The sequence below is a fragment of the Lycorma delicatula genome, chromosome 2 (assembly GCF_047948215.1).
Source record: "Lycorma delicatula isolate Av1 chromosome 2, ASM4794821v1, whole genome shotgun sequence".
Classification (NCBI taxonomy): Eukaryota; Metazoa; Arthropoda; class Insecta; order Hemiptera; family Fulgoridae; genus Lycorma; species Lycorma delicatula.
In genome coordinates, this window is record NC_134456.1 from 209365706 (window position 1) to 209381810 (window position 16105).

Consider the following 16105-nt stretch of genomic DNA (forward strand, 5'->3'; position numbering starts at 1 on the left):
TATTTTGTATCATTAATAAGTCATATAATGTTGCGTAAAGAAGTTTCACTTCTGTAGTGTGTCAATGCACCGACACACTGGTTTTAATTTTTTTTATAAATAATTTATTCCAAAAATTCACTATGTTTCTCTACTAGAAACATATCTTAAAGTAATAAAAAAATTTTCAATAGTATTTACTGTACTGAAATTTTTTACCTAATAAATTATAAACTATTCTTCAGTTAGTGGTAATAACAAAAAAAGCATTGCAAGGCCCACCATCTTCTGGAGTAATAGTTCTGAATTAGCTAATGAGATATATTACTAATAATATTTATGATGGTTTTCTCTCTGAACCGAATTAGTATTTTCTTTGTCCTGCCTCATCTCTTATTCTTTTGGAATACATATTTTATTGTAGGTTTTCATGTCGTTTACTATTACAGAAAGGTTAGTTATTACCATAACTAAACAATTTCACTTGACCTATTTTTAAGAAATCTGTAATCTCTGAAAAATGGCATAGCCATTCTCAACAATTCTATGTAAGACTGATTAGATAAAAAGTGGTTACATTCTTCTGTTAACTGTGAATTTACTAAGCCAATCAAAATGCATTGGTATTTGTCCCAACAACTAATGCCATCATGCTACACTATACAGTGAACATTACTATTCTGAGAGAAAGGAATCCTGAGTAGTTTAACTTATTCTTCATATGCTTTATGTACAATAAGGCAAGACGATGATAGACAGTGTAAAGGATCAAATTACTGCACCAGTAATCTTTCTGTCATGAAAGATGCATTATATATAATCTATCCAGAAGTTATAAAATTTTGTCTGTTACCATGAAAATGTAATGGCATACTCTATATAAATAGCTTCACTTTATATTTATCATTACTATATTTAAGTTTAATAGATGTTTTGTAAGAATTTTTTGTAATTTGAAAAATGTGTAGATAGGATAATAAAATATGGTAAAAATGAGACGTATACACATCTTAGGAATAGTCGACTTGAGACTGTACAAGACTACACTTCATTTATATTCATACACATCATCCTCATTCATCCCTGAAGTAATGATTCCTTATAGTGGTTCCAGAGGCTGAACAGAAAAAAGATTAAATTTTAATTGATCTCATTCTTTAACAATTAATTTTGTTTTTTGTTTATAATAACTTTCATTTATTTATGTAGGTTTTTTTAGTTACTATTTATTTTAAAAATAGTGGAACCCTTGAATAACAAGCTCACTTGTAACAAGAACTTAGTTGTAACGTACAATGTAACGTACAGTTATCGATGCATCATAAACTTGGTTATTACAAGTATTTTCATTTCTTTAAATGTTTACTTTATTGATTCAAACTAATTTTTAATTGTTAAAAATTATTTCAAGTTGGTTTAATTAGCTGAAACGAACAATTTTTAAAAAACCTATATTAAACTATTTTAAAGTATGCGGTCTCACATCAGCACCATCTGTTGTATTTTGTGAGAACTAACCCACTTATATATGCTTAGCATCTTGCGCTATGTTACAGATTTTGATTATGAGTCAGCAATTTTTTTTTCCCATGTTCATTTTTTGTACATTCGAATTAGATGGGTAATTCGTATGTACAAAAAATTCTGACACAACACGCCCAAAGAAGTTTTCACTTCAATCATATAGTAAAAAGTTACTTTTTAATGAAATAAAATCAATTTTTCTTTGTAAGTATTAATAAGTTTTACTACTTCAAGATAGCAACTGTACTTTCTTTTCATTTTAGTTCAATAAACAAATATATTTCTGTTTGAAAATAAATAAGCTATTGTGATTTTTAAATATGTTTATATTTATATATTATCTTTTTTTACCAACCTTTGTAATACCTCAATGGAATTTATACTATATGTACTGTACTTGAATTGTACATACTGTACAACGTCTTGTTACAAACCTTTCGTTCACCCTCAGACCTGAGTTGAACAGGCCTAAGATAAAATGTCACATCCTTACATATAAATCGTAAATGTACATTTTGTTAATGAAGAAATCTCAATCCATTGCATTGAGATTATTTGGTTAACTTTTTTTGAATTGCAGTATTTTAAGAAATGAAAATACTTGTAATAACCAAGTTTATGATGCATCGATAACTTGCTAAAAGGAAATTAATTTAACATTTATGAGGTAGAAAACAAACAAGAATTGTACATACTGTACAACGTCTTGTTACAAACCTTTCGTTCACCCTCAGACCTGAGTTGAACAGGCCTAAGATAAAATGTCACATCCTTACATATAAATCGTAAATGTACATTTTGTTAATGAAGAAATCTCAATCCATTGCATTGAGATTATTTGGTTAACTTTTTTTGAATTGCAGTATTTTAAGAAATGAAAATACTTGTAATAACCAAGTTTATGATGCATCGATAACTTGCTAAAAGGAAATTAATTTAACATTTATGAGGTAGAAAACAAACAAATCTCAGAATTTTGTACGTTACAACTAAGTTCTTGTTACAAGTGAGCTTGTTATTCAAGGGTTCCACTATTTTTAAAATAAATAGTAACTAAAAAAACCTACATAAATAAATGAAAGTTATTATAAACAAAAAACAAAATTAATTGTTAAAGAATGAGATCAATTAAAATTTAATCTTTTTTCTGTTCAGCCTCTGGAACCACTATAAGGAATCATTACTTCAGGGATGAATGAGGATGATGTGTATGAATATAAATGAAGTGTAGTCTTGTAGTCTCAAGTCGACTATTCCTAAGATGTGTATACGTCTCATTTTTACCATATTTTATTATCCTATCTACACATTTTCAAATTACAAAAAATTCTTACAAAACATCTATTAAACTTAAATATAGTAATGATAAATATAAAGTGAAGCTATTTATATAGAAAAAATATCTTTTCAGTATTCCAAAACAGGCTGTTATAACATATAATAACAGACTAATAACAATTTAGATATATTATTTATGTTAAATGATTTAAGCTTTTTATTTCACTGCTTATTATTTTATATAAAAAATTTTGAAGCAAAGCTTTCTTAATGCAGGCTTTGGGATGGGGAGTCGACTGAGAAAAAAACTAGTATCTGGTTAACTAACCCACCGGGTTGGTCTAGTTGTGAACGCGTCTTCCCAAATCAGCTGATTTGGAAGTCTTCCAGCGTTCAAGTCCTAGTAAAGCCAGCTAATTTTACACGGACTTGAATACTAGATCGTGGATACCGGTGTTCTTTGGTGGTTGGGTTTCAATTAACCACACATCTCAGGTATGGTCGAACTGAGAATGTACAAGACTACACTTCATTCACACTCATACATATCATCCTCATTCATCCTCTGAAGTATTATCTAAACGGTAGTTACCGGAGGCTAAACAGGAAAAAGAAAGAAAGTATCTGGTTAACTGTTACTAAAATTATATTAAGTCGTTATAAAAAGATCGTTATATCTGTAGTTGTATATATATATGTAGTTTCATGAAGTACCACTTGATGCAGAAGTAAGTAGAGTATTTTCAGTCAGAGATACTGTTAAGACAAATTAGAAAGAAAAATCATTTCATATGAAGTAATTCAACCAAAATATTTTTGGTTGCTTCATCATTTTTTATTTTATTTCTTTTTAGTTATTCCCTAATATATTGGCATTCCAAAACATGTCTTTTTATATTCTTATCCCAGCCTGCTTGTGACTGGTGGCCATGCTTGTTTAGAAGTACATAGTTGTTTTTGGCTGTGCATACATTAGCATAAACTTTAATGTTTTTGGACTGGATTATGAATAAACATTTCTTTTTCATTAAATTCTTCTCTTTAATTTTTGGGGTCCTTTATATTAAAACCCTTCAATAATCTAATAAGTAAAAATGACCAAAATTTGATATCAAATAATAATAAATTCCTGTTTTACAGTTTAAATTTGCAATGAAGGTTGTGACATATCGAATTGATTTTTTTTATTACATAAGCCACCATACTCAACATAGCTAGAGTAAGAACATTGATAAGTGTTCCCTTCTTTTTTTATTATTTTTTTTAAATTCAAACTTTTAAATCTATTGAAAGTTTGAGGCTTTTTATCTCTGGTGGGAGGCTTGGGACAGAAATCTAATTTTACCACAATAGCAAACTACAGTAAAAATTTCAATATTTGATTCTGAACAAAGTTAATGAATTTTCAAAATATGCACAAATCATGTGCATTTACGACATTATTAACCATTCTAAAATTTAATATTTATTTTACCAACTTAAATCATAGTACACATTATTCATAAATGTGATATTTTGTTTTTAGTACTGAGAAAGCTTTAGAGTTATTCTACAATATATCTAATTTAACTAATAAAAATGAAAAGTTAATTAAAGATTTTGGAACTCATCTGTGAATTATCTATTTATTTTGTAATTTGGTTTGGGGTTTACCAAGAAAAATCATAACCAAAAACTTGAGCATGCATCATTCACATGACTGTGAAGTTAGCTCTCAGATACTGCCACCCAAAAGCAGCAATGTGTTCAGGAGAAAATGTGCCTGTTTGTTTAATATCATTTGTCCTTTAGACAATTTTTCTTCAATTTTTAGATTTTTTTAGTCTAACTAAATTCTGGCTAAAGTTAAAAAGTGTTACTAAAACCTAAATTAAATTATAAACTATGTAAAATAAAATAATGTAATTAAAACCTAGCAGTTTTGTTATTTTTAGTTACTTCATCTTAGTGTTACTGGTTGTTTGGAGCTCCCAAGTTTAACCGGTTGATTTAAATGTTTGTGATTACAAAATACCCATTTTATGGGCTGAGTGTATTCCTTTTAGTCGTTCTAAATAACATGTGAAGTATAATTTGATTTTAAAGTATTTCCAAGCTATTCCACAGTTCATGTTATTGTAAATTTAAATGAAATTTTGTCAAATGACTATTACATATCTCTTTAAATCATTTTGAGAGTCTTGCAAGAAATTTTAGCTTTATTTCTGGTAACAGTTACAGAATTTTTAAATCGCATTAGGAACAAATTATAAGCATATCAAATTGAGAATTTTTTGTTCTTTGAAAGTCTTAAAATACAATTATTAAAGTGTTGTGATTAAAAATATATTTTTTAATATGACCATTGGTAATTATTGTTAGTAAAAGTAGCGATTGTTGGGTTTACGAACTATAATAAATTAAAATAATATTTTAACACTTATAATTCACAGGCTATATGATTTTGGTGTGATGAAAACTTTTAATGGCAGTAATGAGAACTGATTTTGATTGTTTATGATGATGTTCTGATATGTGAATACATTCTTAATAATAATGTAATTAAATGGATAAATCTCAGAGAGCTGCCAGCTTTTGTAAATTGCAGTTCGGGCTCATATCCTTGCATTCTCTTGCCGATTTTGTTCCTTCTCCTTTTGATATTGACCTCAATATGTGTCACACTCTTCAACGTATTTTACTCTTCTTGCATATATGTTTACTCTCTTCTTGAATATATGTTGCTCTTTCATCTTTTTCAAAATACTTCTCGTTTTCATTTCAGTTTAGTTCAACAAAATATTACAGTACGCATTTACATTACATGTAAATCTCCATTACATTTCCCATCCTTTCTCACACTTGCACTCTGGTGTATACAGTTTATATTCTGCTTTTGAATTCTTTACGTCTTTTGTTCTTCAAAGAAACCGATATGCTTTACTAGTCATCTGGTGTTTATTCAACATCTGATATCCTCTGTAAATTTCTTGTCATGGTCTCTCTAATAAAGTGTTATTTACAGAAAGTAAAAATGCTAGTTTTGAACACCGTTCTTCAAAATCTCATCATAAATATCATTGTTTTTCTGCTTTTCTTGAACTGTAATGGATTTAATGTTTAGTCCCTTTATGGATAGTCCTTAATCATTGATTCCACCATTTTTTAAATCGTTTAAACTTGCAGTCTTCACCATTCTGAACTAACTTATTTTTATTTGCCGGAGGGGGACAGATAAGCATTTTGTAGCTACGTCTTTTTTTTAATAAAATTAATGTAATTACTACTGCGTATCGGTTGCTATTTTAGACGCTTATTATTGAACGAGCTGAAAAATTTAGAAAGGATGAAAAAAAGAATTTCTTGAGATTATTTCTTTGTTATATATTACTGCTGGTGTAAAACTACACAAGTTTATTAAAGATGACAAGAAATTTGCTTCGCTTTTATTCACTCTTATAGTAAGTACTTAAGGGTACATACCCTCAAAGGTATTATCTTACTAATTTTCATTTTTAGTTATTTAAAAACATTTAACATAATTTTTATTCCAACTGCGGATAGACCTGTAAAAATAAAAACAAGTTTTTAAGAAATGCAAAAATGAGAAAAATTGCAGAGAAATAATGTAATGAAATCGCTATCAAATGTAATGTGTCTGAAATGAAAAAAATATATTATTTTTCACGCGATTATCAGAATGGAATCAGGATATTTGTCATTATAATAATTCAGTATTAAGCAATGACAGGGACAATGTAATGATGACCTATTTCTTCAGATTGTCATTTAGATAGTTTAAATGTATTACTTCAGTTTTTGTAGCATTTGAAAATGTCATGCCCGACCAGGATTCAAACTCGGATCTCCGGATGAAGGGCCGAGGCGCTACCACTTGTGCCACAGAAGCTGGCACTTGTTAATTTATCTGAACATAACTGACGAGACCATTAGAGGAAGTTCTTTAAAATAGAATTTAGATCTGATCGATGAGGAGTATGATGTGAACATATATACCTACATACATATTCGTATATAAATTTCATAAAAAAGTTTTTTGTTGATTTCAGACCTTTTTCTTTGTATTAGTTAAAACGGAAGATAAACCTTTAATTTGGTACAAGTAGGTTCAAAGGTTCAAAGTAGGTACAAATATTTTACTATTTGTAAATTTAATAAATCGATATGAGTATGTCACTATAGTTTAGCCGATGAAAGAAGAAATTAGAGTTTGAGCTGTTATAATTTTGATGCTAAGCGCTAAAAAAAATAATATCCATGAAATGAACCTATCACACATTTTATACAATTTTAATTAGACATGTAAAACTTGTTGAAAAATAATACATTCATAGAAAAACATTGGAATACTTGATTCTCATCCCTTTTAAATCTTTATACATTTCCTATATGAATTTCAGAGCTTTATAACTTTTACATATTATGTTTATAAAATATTAATTTCAAGTTGTTTCAGTGATTATTTTGAAGATAAATTGGCCTTATAAAAACATAAAGTAATAGCTGTGTCTTTATCGTATCAAAATCTTTGTCTTTTACTTTTTGAAATTTTACTTTTCTTGGTATATGCAATTTCTGAGCCGTATAACTTCCGCTAAAGTATTCTACAGAATACCTAGTTAATTTACATTAAAATCTGGAATACTATTCGTTTATATCCTAACAATTATTTGTTTGAGGAAATGGGCGTTTTGTCATTGAATTAATTACATTTTATGAAACTCAACTGTTTACAGCAAATTAAGCGGTTATCATTTAGTAGTATTAACAAAAATTAAATTTTCTAATGACAGTGTAGTTTATTAGACTTGCTATTCTCTTTTGTAAATTAATGTTGATGTTAGAAATTCTCACGAGTCATCTAAAATAAAATATTGAATGTTTTTACATTTAGTTATTGTTTTACAGGGATATTTTGGGTCTATTATATTATTCTTTCAGAAAATAAACATTTTGTATACGGCAAAAATTATCGGATCAAAAGTATTTTCTTTGCTGTTTTGAACCAAACTTAAAGCACACGACTAATCTATTTGTTTATGATTAAATTTCCATAATGAAGGTAATAATGTTGTTCAACGATGCACTTAAGAAAATAATTACCTTTAATTACTACTAAGGTCTCATTCATTTTGAGAAAATAATTGCTATTTGTTAAATATTATCATTGTATCGGTTACTTTTAGAACACAGTTTTTAGAATTATTAGCTAACTCGTATAGAAAAATTGGAGAAACTAATACTACGGCTATTCAAAAATTTGCTGCTCCAACATTTTTAATAGGATGGATAAATACATAATTAACCGGTTGCCATAATTACATGTTGCACATGTAGATTGGTCTTTAAGCATCCTTGATTACTCAAACCTAGTGGAAGATGCAAATTCAGAAGGCCAAGAGACTGACAGCTGACAGGCAGAACAGGTATAAAAGCGTTTTGATGATATTGCCTCATATATTAAAAAAAAAAAAATGTTAAACAATGTTTGTATTTTCTATAGACTAATCCTAAGACTTTGTAGAAAAAAAATGTTTATCGGTCTATTATGTTTTTATTATCCAATGTAGATATAATTTATTAATGTAAAATGCTTCAATACTTAAAATTGAATATATTTCTGAAAATTCTAAAATTACTTGTGCAATTTTTTTTTATCACCGATCATTTAATCCAATTTGTTACTTTTTATATGTTTTGGATGTCGGTATTAAAATGTAACTCCTTAACCAAGTACTTCATTTCTAATTTATCTGTTCTTTAATGATATCGCTTAAAATTCCTTTTACTTTTGGGTTAAACAGAAATAAAAACGGCACCTGACAATAACGACCTAAAAATTTCCTTTTTGTTTTGAAAATAGTTTCTAATTGATTCTTCATTATCTACATTATTTGATTTAATTGTAGTAGTTTTATATTAAATCTTTATTTCGTTAGTTGCAACATAATAAAAAAATGTTTCACTTCTTGCTTATATCAGTTGACAAATGTTGAGGCTATTTTCATTTACCTTACTTATCTTGCTTTCTTCAGACAGTAGTAGAAAAACATATTTGGCACAAACCTTTTATCCAAATTATCCTTTTATCGCCCAAATTATTTGTTGAAAATTTCATAAATTCTTTAAAAACTGCTGAAATGAACTACATTATTCATATATAGAGAATCATTTTATTCCTATGAATTTCATTGACATATTTTTTTATCTCCGATGACAAGAAGGGGTTGTTGGACGTTTTTCTTTTCTGAACATTTGATTTCCCATCATCAAAGGATGAAGGAAAAATTCTTGAATCTGATTTATTCGTAACCTCACTGCCGTACATTTTCATTATCTGCTTTTAAATTATTACTGGCCAAAAAGTTTCCTGAATTTAAATACCGTATTGCATTTGCAATTATAAAACTTAGCGTGGGTCAGACTAATACTACAGAGAATTAACTTAGTGCTACTTGCACATATTCTTTATTTTTCTTGTGAATATATTATGTTTTAATTAATATATTATACCGTTGAAAAATTTGATCAAAGATTTTTAAATTTTTAGCATTTCGAATCAAACTGTAAAATAAAAACAATACAGTAAAATATTTGTACCTACTTTGAACCTTTGAACCTACTTGTAAAGAATAATATAATAGACCCAAAATATCCCTGTAAAACAATAACTAAATGTAAAAACATTCAATATTTTATTTTAGATGACTCGTGAGAATTTCTAACATCAACATTAATTTACAAAAGAGAATAGCAAGTCTAATAAACTACACTGTCATTAGAAAATTTAATTTTTGTTAATACTACTAAATGATAACCGCTTAATTTGCTGTAAACAGTTGAGTTTCATAAAATGTAATTAATTCAATGACAAAACGCCCATTTCCTCAAACAAATAATTGTTAGGATATAAACGAATAGTATTCCAGATTTTAATGTAAATTAACTAGGTATTCTGTAGAATACTTTAGCGGAAGTTATACGGCTCAGAAATTGCATATACCAAGAAAAGTAAAATTTCAAAAAGTAAAAGACAAAGATTTTGATACGATAAAGACACAGCTATTACTTTATGTTTTTATAAGGCCAATTTATCTTCAAAATAATCACTGAAACAACTTGAAATTAATATTTTATAAACATAATATGTAAAAGTTATAAAGCTCTGAAATTCATATAGGAAATGTATAAAGATTTAAAAGGGATGAGAATCAAGTATTCCAATGTTTTTCTATGAATGTATTATTTTTCAACAAGTTTTACATGTCTAATTAAAATTGTATAAAATGTGTGATAGGTTCATTTCATGGATATTATTTTTTTTAGCGCTTAGCATCAAAATTATAACAGCTCAAACTCTAATTTCTTCTTTCATCGGCTAAACTATAGTGACATACTCATATCGATTTATTAAATTTACAAATAGTAAAATATTTGTACCTACTTTGAACCTTTGAACCTACTTGTACCAAATTAAAGGTTTATCTTCCGTTTTAACTAATACAAAGAAAAAGGTCTGAAATCAACAAAAAACTTTTTTATGAAATTTATATACGAATATGTATGTAGGTATATATGTTCACATCATACTCCTCATCGATCAGATCTAAATTCTATTTTAAAGAACTTCCTCTAATGGTCTCGTCAGTTATGTTCAGATAAATTAACAAGTGCCAGCTTCTGTGGCACAAGTGGTAGCGCCTCGGCCCTTCATCCGGAGATCCGAGTTTGAATCCTGGTCGGGCATGACATTTTCAAATGCTACAAAAACTGAAGTAATACATTTAAACTATCTAAATGACAATCTGAAGAAATAGGTCATCATTACATTGTCCCTGTCATTGCTTAATACTGAATTATTATAATGACAAATATCCTGATTCCATTCTGATAATCGCGTGAAAAATAATATATTTTTTTCATTTCAGACACATTACATTTGATAGCGATTTCATTACATTATTTCTCTGCAATTTTTCTCATTTTTGCATTTCTTAAAAACTTGTTTTTATTTTTACAGGTCTATCCGCAGTTGGAATAAAAATTATGTTAAATGTTTTTAAATAACTAAAAATGAAAATTAGTAAGATAATACCTTTGAGGGTATGTACCCTTAAGTACTTACTATAAGAGTGAATAAAAGCGAAGCAAATTTCTTGTCATCTTTAATAAACTTGTGTAGTTTTACACCAGCAGTAATATATAACAAAGAAATAATCTCAAGAAATTCTTTTTTTCATCCTTTCTAAATTTTTCAGCTCGTTCAATAATAAGCGTCTAAAATAGCAACCGATACGCAGTAGTAATTACATTAATTTTATTAAAAAAAAGACGTAGCTACAAAATGCTTATCTGTCCCCCTCCGGCAAATAAAAATAAGTTAGTTCAGAATGGTGAAGACTGCAAGTTTAAACGATTTAAAAAATGGTGGAATCAATGATTAAGGACTATCCATAAAGGGACTAAACATTAAATCCATTACAGTTCAAGAAAAGCAGAAAAACAATGATATTTATGATGAGATTTTGAAGAACGGTGTTCAAAACTAGCATTTTTACTTTCTGTAAATAACACTTTATTAGAGAGACCATGACAAGAAATTTACAGAGGATATCAGATGTTGAATAAACACCAGATGACTAGTAAAGCATATCGGTTTCTTTGAAGAACAAAAGACGTAAAGAATTCAAAAGCAGAATATAAACTGTATACACCAGAGTGCAAGTGTGAGAAAGGATGGGAAATGTAATGGAGATTTACATGTAATGTAAATGCGTACTGTAATATTTTGTTGAACTAAACTGAAATGAAAACGAGAAGTATTTTGAAAAAGATGAAAGAGCAACATATATTCAAGAAGAGAGTAAACATATATGCAAGAAGAGTAAAATACGTTGAAGAGTGTGACACATATTGAGGTCAATATCAAAAGGAGAAGGAACAAAATCGGCAAGAGAATGCAAGGATATGAGCCCGAACTGCAATTTACAAAAGCTGGCAGCTCTCTGAGATTTATCCATTTAATTACATTATTATTAAGAATGTATTCACATATCAGAACATCATCATAAACAATCAAAATCAGTTCTCATTACTGCCATTAAAAGTTTTCATCACACCAAAATCATATAGCCTGTGAATTATAAGTGTTAAAATATTATTTTAATTTATTATAGTTCGTAAACCCAACAATCGCTACTTTTACTAACAATAATTACCAATGGTCATATTAAAAAATATATTTTTAATCACAACACTTTAATAATTGTATTTTAAGACTTTCAAAGAACAAAAAATTCTCAATTTGATATGCTTATAATTTGTTCCTAATGCGATTTAAAAATTCTGTAACTGTTACCAGAAATAAAGCTAAAATTTCTTGCAAGACTCTCAAAATGATTTAAAGAGATATGTAATAGTCATTTGACAAAATTTCATTTAAATTTACAATAACATGAACTGTGGAATAGCTTGGAAATACTTTAAAATCAAATTATACTTCACATGTTATTTAGAACGACTAAAAGGAATACACTCAGCCCATAAAATGGGTATTTTGTAATCACAAACATTTAAATCAACCGGTTAAACTTGGGAGCTCCAAACAACCAGTAACACTAAGATGAAGTAACTAAAAATAACAAAACTGCTAGGTTTTAATTACATTATTTTATTTTACATAGTTTATAATTTAATTTAGGTTTTAGTAACACTTTTTAACTTTAGCCAGAATTTAGTTAGACTAAAAAAATCTAAAAATTGAAGAAAAATTGTCTAAAGGACAAATGATATTAAACAAACAGGCACATTTTCTCCTGAACACATTGCTGCTTTTGGGTGGCAGTATCTGAGAGCTAACTTCACAGTCATGTGAATGATGCATGCTCAAGTTTTTGGTTATGATTTTTCTTGGTAAACCCCAAACCAAATTACAAAATAAATAGATAATTCACAGATGAGTTCCAAAATCTTTAATTAACTTTTCATTTTTATTAGTTAAATTAGATATATTGTAGAATAACTCTAAAGCTTTCTCAGTACTAAAAACAAAATATCACATTTATGAATAATGTGTACTATGATTTAAGTTGGTAAAATAAATATTAAATTTTAGAATGGTTAATAATGTCGTAAATGCACATGATTTGTGCATATTTTGAAAATTCATTAACTTTGTTCAGAATCAAATATTGAAATTTTTACTGTAGTTTGCTATTGTGGTAAAATTAGATTTCTGTCCCAAGCCTCCCACCAGAGATAAAAAGCCTCAAACTTTCAATAGATTTAAAAGTTTGAATTTAAAAAAAATAATAAAAAAAGAAGGGAACACTTATCAATGTTCTTACTCTAGCTATGTTGAGTATGGTGGCTTATGTAATAAAAAAAATCAATTCGATATGTCACAACCTTCATTGCAAATTTAAACTGTAAAACAGGAATTTATTATTATTTGATATCAAATTTTGGTCATTTTTACTTATTAGATTATTGAAGGGTTTTAATATAAAGGACCCCAAAAATTAAAGAGAAGAATTTAATGAAAAAGAAATGTTTATTCATAATCCAGTCCAAAAACATTAAAGTTTATGCTAATGTATGCACAGCCAAAAACAACTATGTACTTCTAAACAAGCATGGCCACCAGTCACAAGCAGGCTGGGATAAGAATATAAAAAGACATGTTTTGGAATGCCAATATATTAGGGAATAACTAAAAAGAAATAAAATAAAAAATGATGAAGCAACCAAAAATATTTTGGTTGAATTACTTCATATGAAATGATTTTTCTTTCTAATTTGTCTTAACAGTATCTCTGACTGAAAATACTCTACTTACTTCTGCATCAAGTGGTACTTCATGAAACTACATATATATATACAACTACAGATATAACGATCTTTTTATAACGACTTAATATAATTTTAGTAACAGTTAACCAGATACTTTCTTTCTTTTTCCTGTTTAGCCTCCGGTAACTACCGTTTAGATAATACTTCAGAGGATGAATGAGGATGATATGTATGAGTGTGAATGAAGTGTAGTCTTGTACATTCTCAGTTCGACCATACCTGAGATGTGTGGTTAATTGAAACCCAACCACCAAAGAACACCGGTATCCACGATCTAGTATTCAAGTCCGTGTAAAATTAGCTGGCTTTACTAGGACTTGAACGCTGGAACTCTCGACTTCCAAATCAGCTGATTTGGGAAGACGCGTTCACAACTAGACCAACCCGGTGGGTTAGTTAACCAGATACTAGTTTTTTTCTCAGTCGACTCCCCATCCCAAAGCCTGCATTAAGAAAGCTTTGCTTCAAAATTTTTTATATAAAATAATAAGCAGTGAAATAAAAAGCTTAAATCATTTAACATAAATAATATATCTAAATTGTTATTAGTCTGTTATTATATGTTATAACAGCCTGTTTTGGAATACTGAAAAGATATTTTTTTAAATGTTTACTCTTTAAGGTTACAAACATGAAATATTTATAATGAACATACCTTTTTAAAAGTAAATGGTAATTATGTTTTTTGAAGAGAAAAAAATTGTAAATTACCTCATCTGTTAAAAAGTCAAAATTGATACAAATGTAAAAAACTCAACATATCATTAAATAACTCAATAACTCTGAATCTAATTTCCCTAGATGCTTTTGGCATATTTTAGTGGCTAAGAATCTTAGCAGGTAACATACAAAAACATAAACAAAACAAAGAACATACCTGTAGTTGATAAATAACACTTGTTTTAAACTAAATAACTACGTTTTGCAAACAAAATTTTTCACTGTTCATAATGTTATAAGAGGGACTGAATCGGTACTCCACAGAAGACAACTATAATAAAGCTATAATAACTGCATACAAAAAATAACTTTACTACAAAAATTACCACACAAATCAGAAATGAAATTTTTTGTATATTTTTTGTACCAAACAAAAATTATCTGTTAAACAATACACCAAGTACAGTAATTAAATAACAAAATTCAAATACATAAAAATAATTCATTTTATTTATAGAAATGTAAAAATATATTCAAAAACCTATGCAAAACAAAAATTATACATTAATTTTAAGCCACTCATTTTTGGATTGATCACCAAACACTTGTGTTATAAACAAAAAAACAATTGGGTCTGAAATTAACTCTGTTGAACGACTGATATTTATTTCATTCATACTTTTCAAAGTTATTTTGTGATAATTAATGCAATACAACTTTACTCTACTGCTGCTATCTGCTGTAGTTACAACTACAGCAGATAAAATATGTAAGAAAAGTTAGATGTACTGAAAGTAACATTAAGTTGCAAAAATATAGATTTCAGTTAAAGTAGTTAAAACAGTTAATAAATTTTTTGCCTCAAGGGTGATATGGTCATGATTCCCAGTATAAAATAAAGGCATTTGCAATTGACATAAATAATGAAAAAATAATTTTTTCTGACATTTCATTTGCTTATATTTGAATGGACAGTATGAAATAATCTGGTCATTTCTATCCACCCGTTTTATTTTTACTATAATTGATAATTACATCCGGTTTTTTTTTGTTTTTGTAAACAAAAACTAACATGTGCCCCCTTTAGAATGCACATGTACTTCACTGTCATTATGTGAACTGAAGATAAGGCTAATACATCTCTAGTGTCTTTCCATTTGACACACAGATGATTTCCTCTCATGTAAACGACTTTTTACTAAATTTATTTTTAGACGCTCTTTCTGATAGGACATCCAGCTTTACTCTGTCACTGCCATAAAAAATAAACCGCTGGTGAACTATAAAACCGGTCCGTGAATGTTGTATTTCCTTTGTCAAGATAATCCCGGGCGATGATAACGCTAAAGCGTTTTTCGCCCACAAAACCCCCAAAAAAATTATAAAGATAATCAGAAAGAAGTCTTTGGAAAAGAGAAATAAATTTTTTTGTAATTTTTACCTGTGTAAATTTCAAATAGAAGTACATATGCGGTTGACGAATCACCTATAGTTTTCCTCCATAAACACGAAATCTTATCCTGCCTCTAAATCCACATACGGCTTCATCAACTATCAAATTTTCCCTTCGAGAAAAGCAGGCTGGATATTCAAGAGATCAAATTGTGCAAAAAAGACCTTAATTCAAATATTATTACTTTGTTCAGAGTCCGAATATATGTGAAAATGGGATTCAAATAACATTTCATAATTAACAAAGAAAAACTACTTTATTTACAACCAAATTAACACGCCACAAAAGCACTTCTAACCCTAAACACGAAAACCAACAATTAGTTTATATTCTATATTTCCAAAAATATCCGGCAGGTTG

General features: G+C 28.2%; 1 protein-coding gene across 1 annotated transcript in view; it reads right to left on the minus strand.

The window, feature by feature from the left end:
- The window catches only part of LOC142320358 (Golgi-specific brefeldin A-resistance guanine nucleotide exchange factor 1-like), a 28373-nt gene extending 12315 nt beyond the window's left edge, over positions 1-16058 (minus strand). Inside the window, exon 1 of the mRNA XM_075358064.1 lies at positions 15734-16058. Coding sequence (XP_075214179.1) covers positions 15734-15760 — 27 coding nt within the window. The 5' untranslated portion in view covers positions 15761-16058. The remainder of the gene's footprint in view (positions 1-15733) is intronic.
- Between the last annotated feature and the right edge of the window lie 47 nt (positions 16059-16105).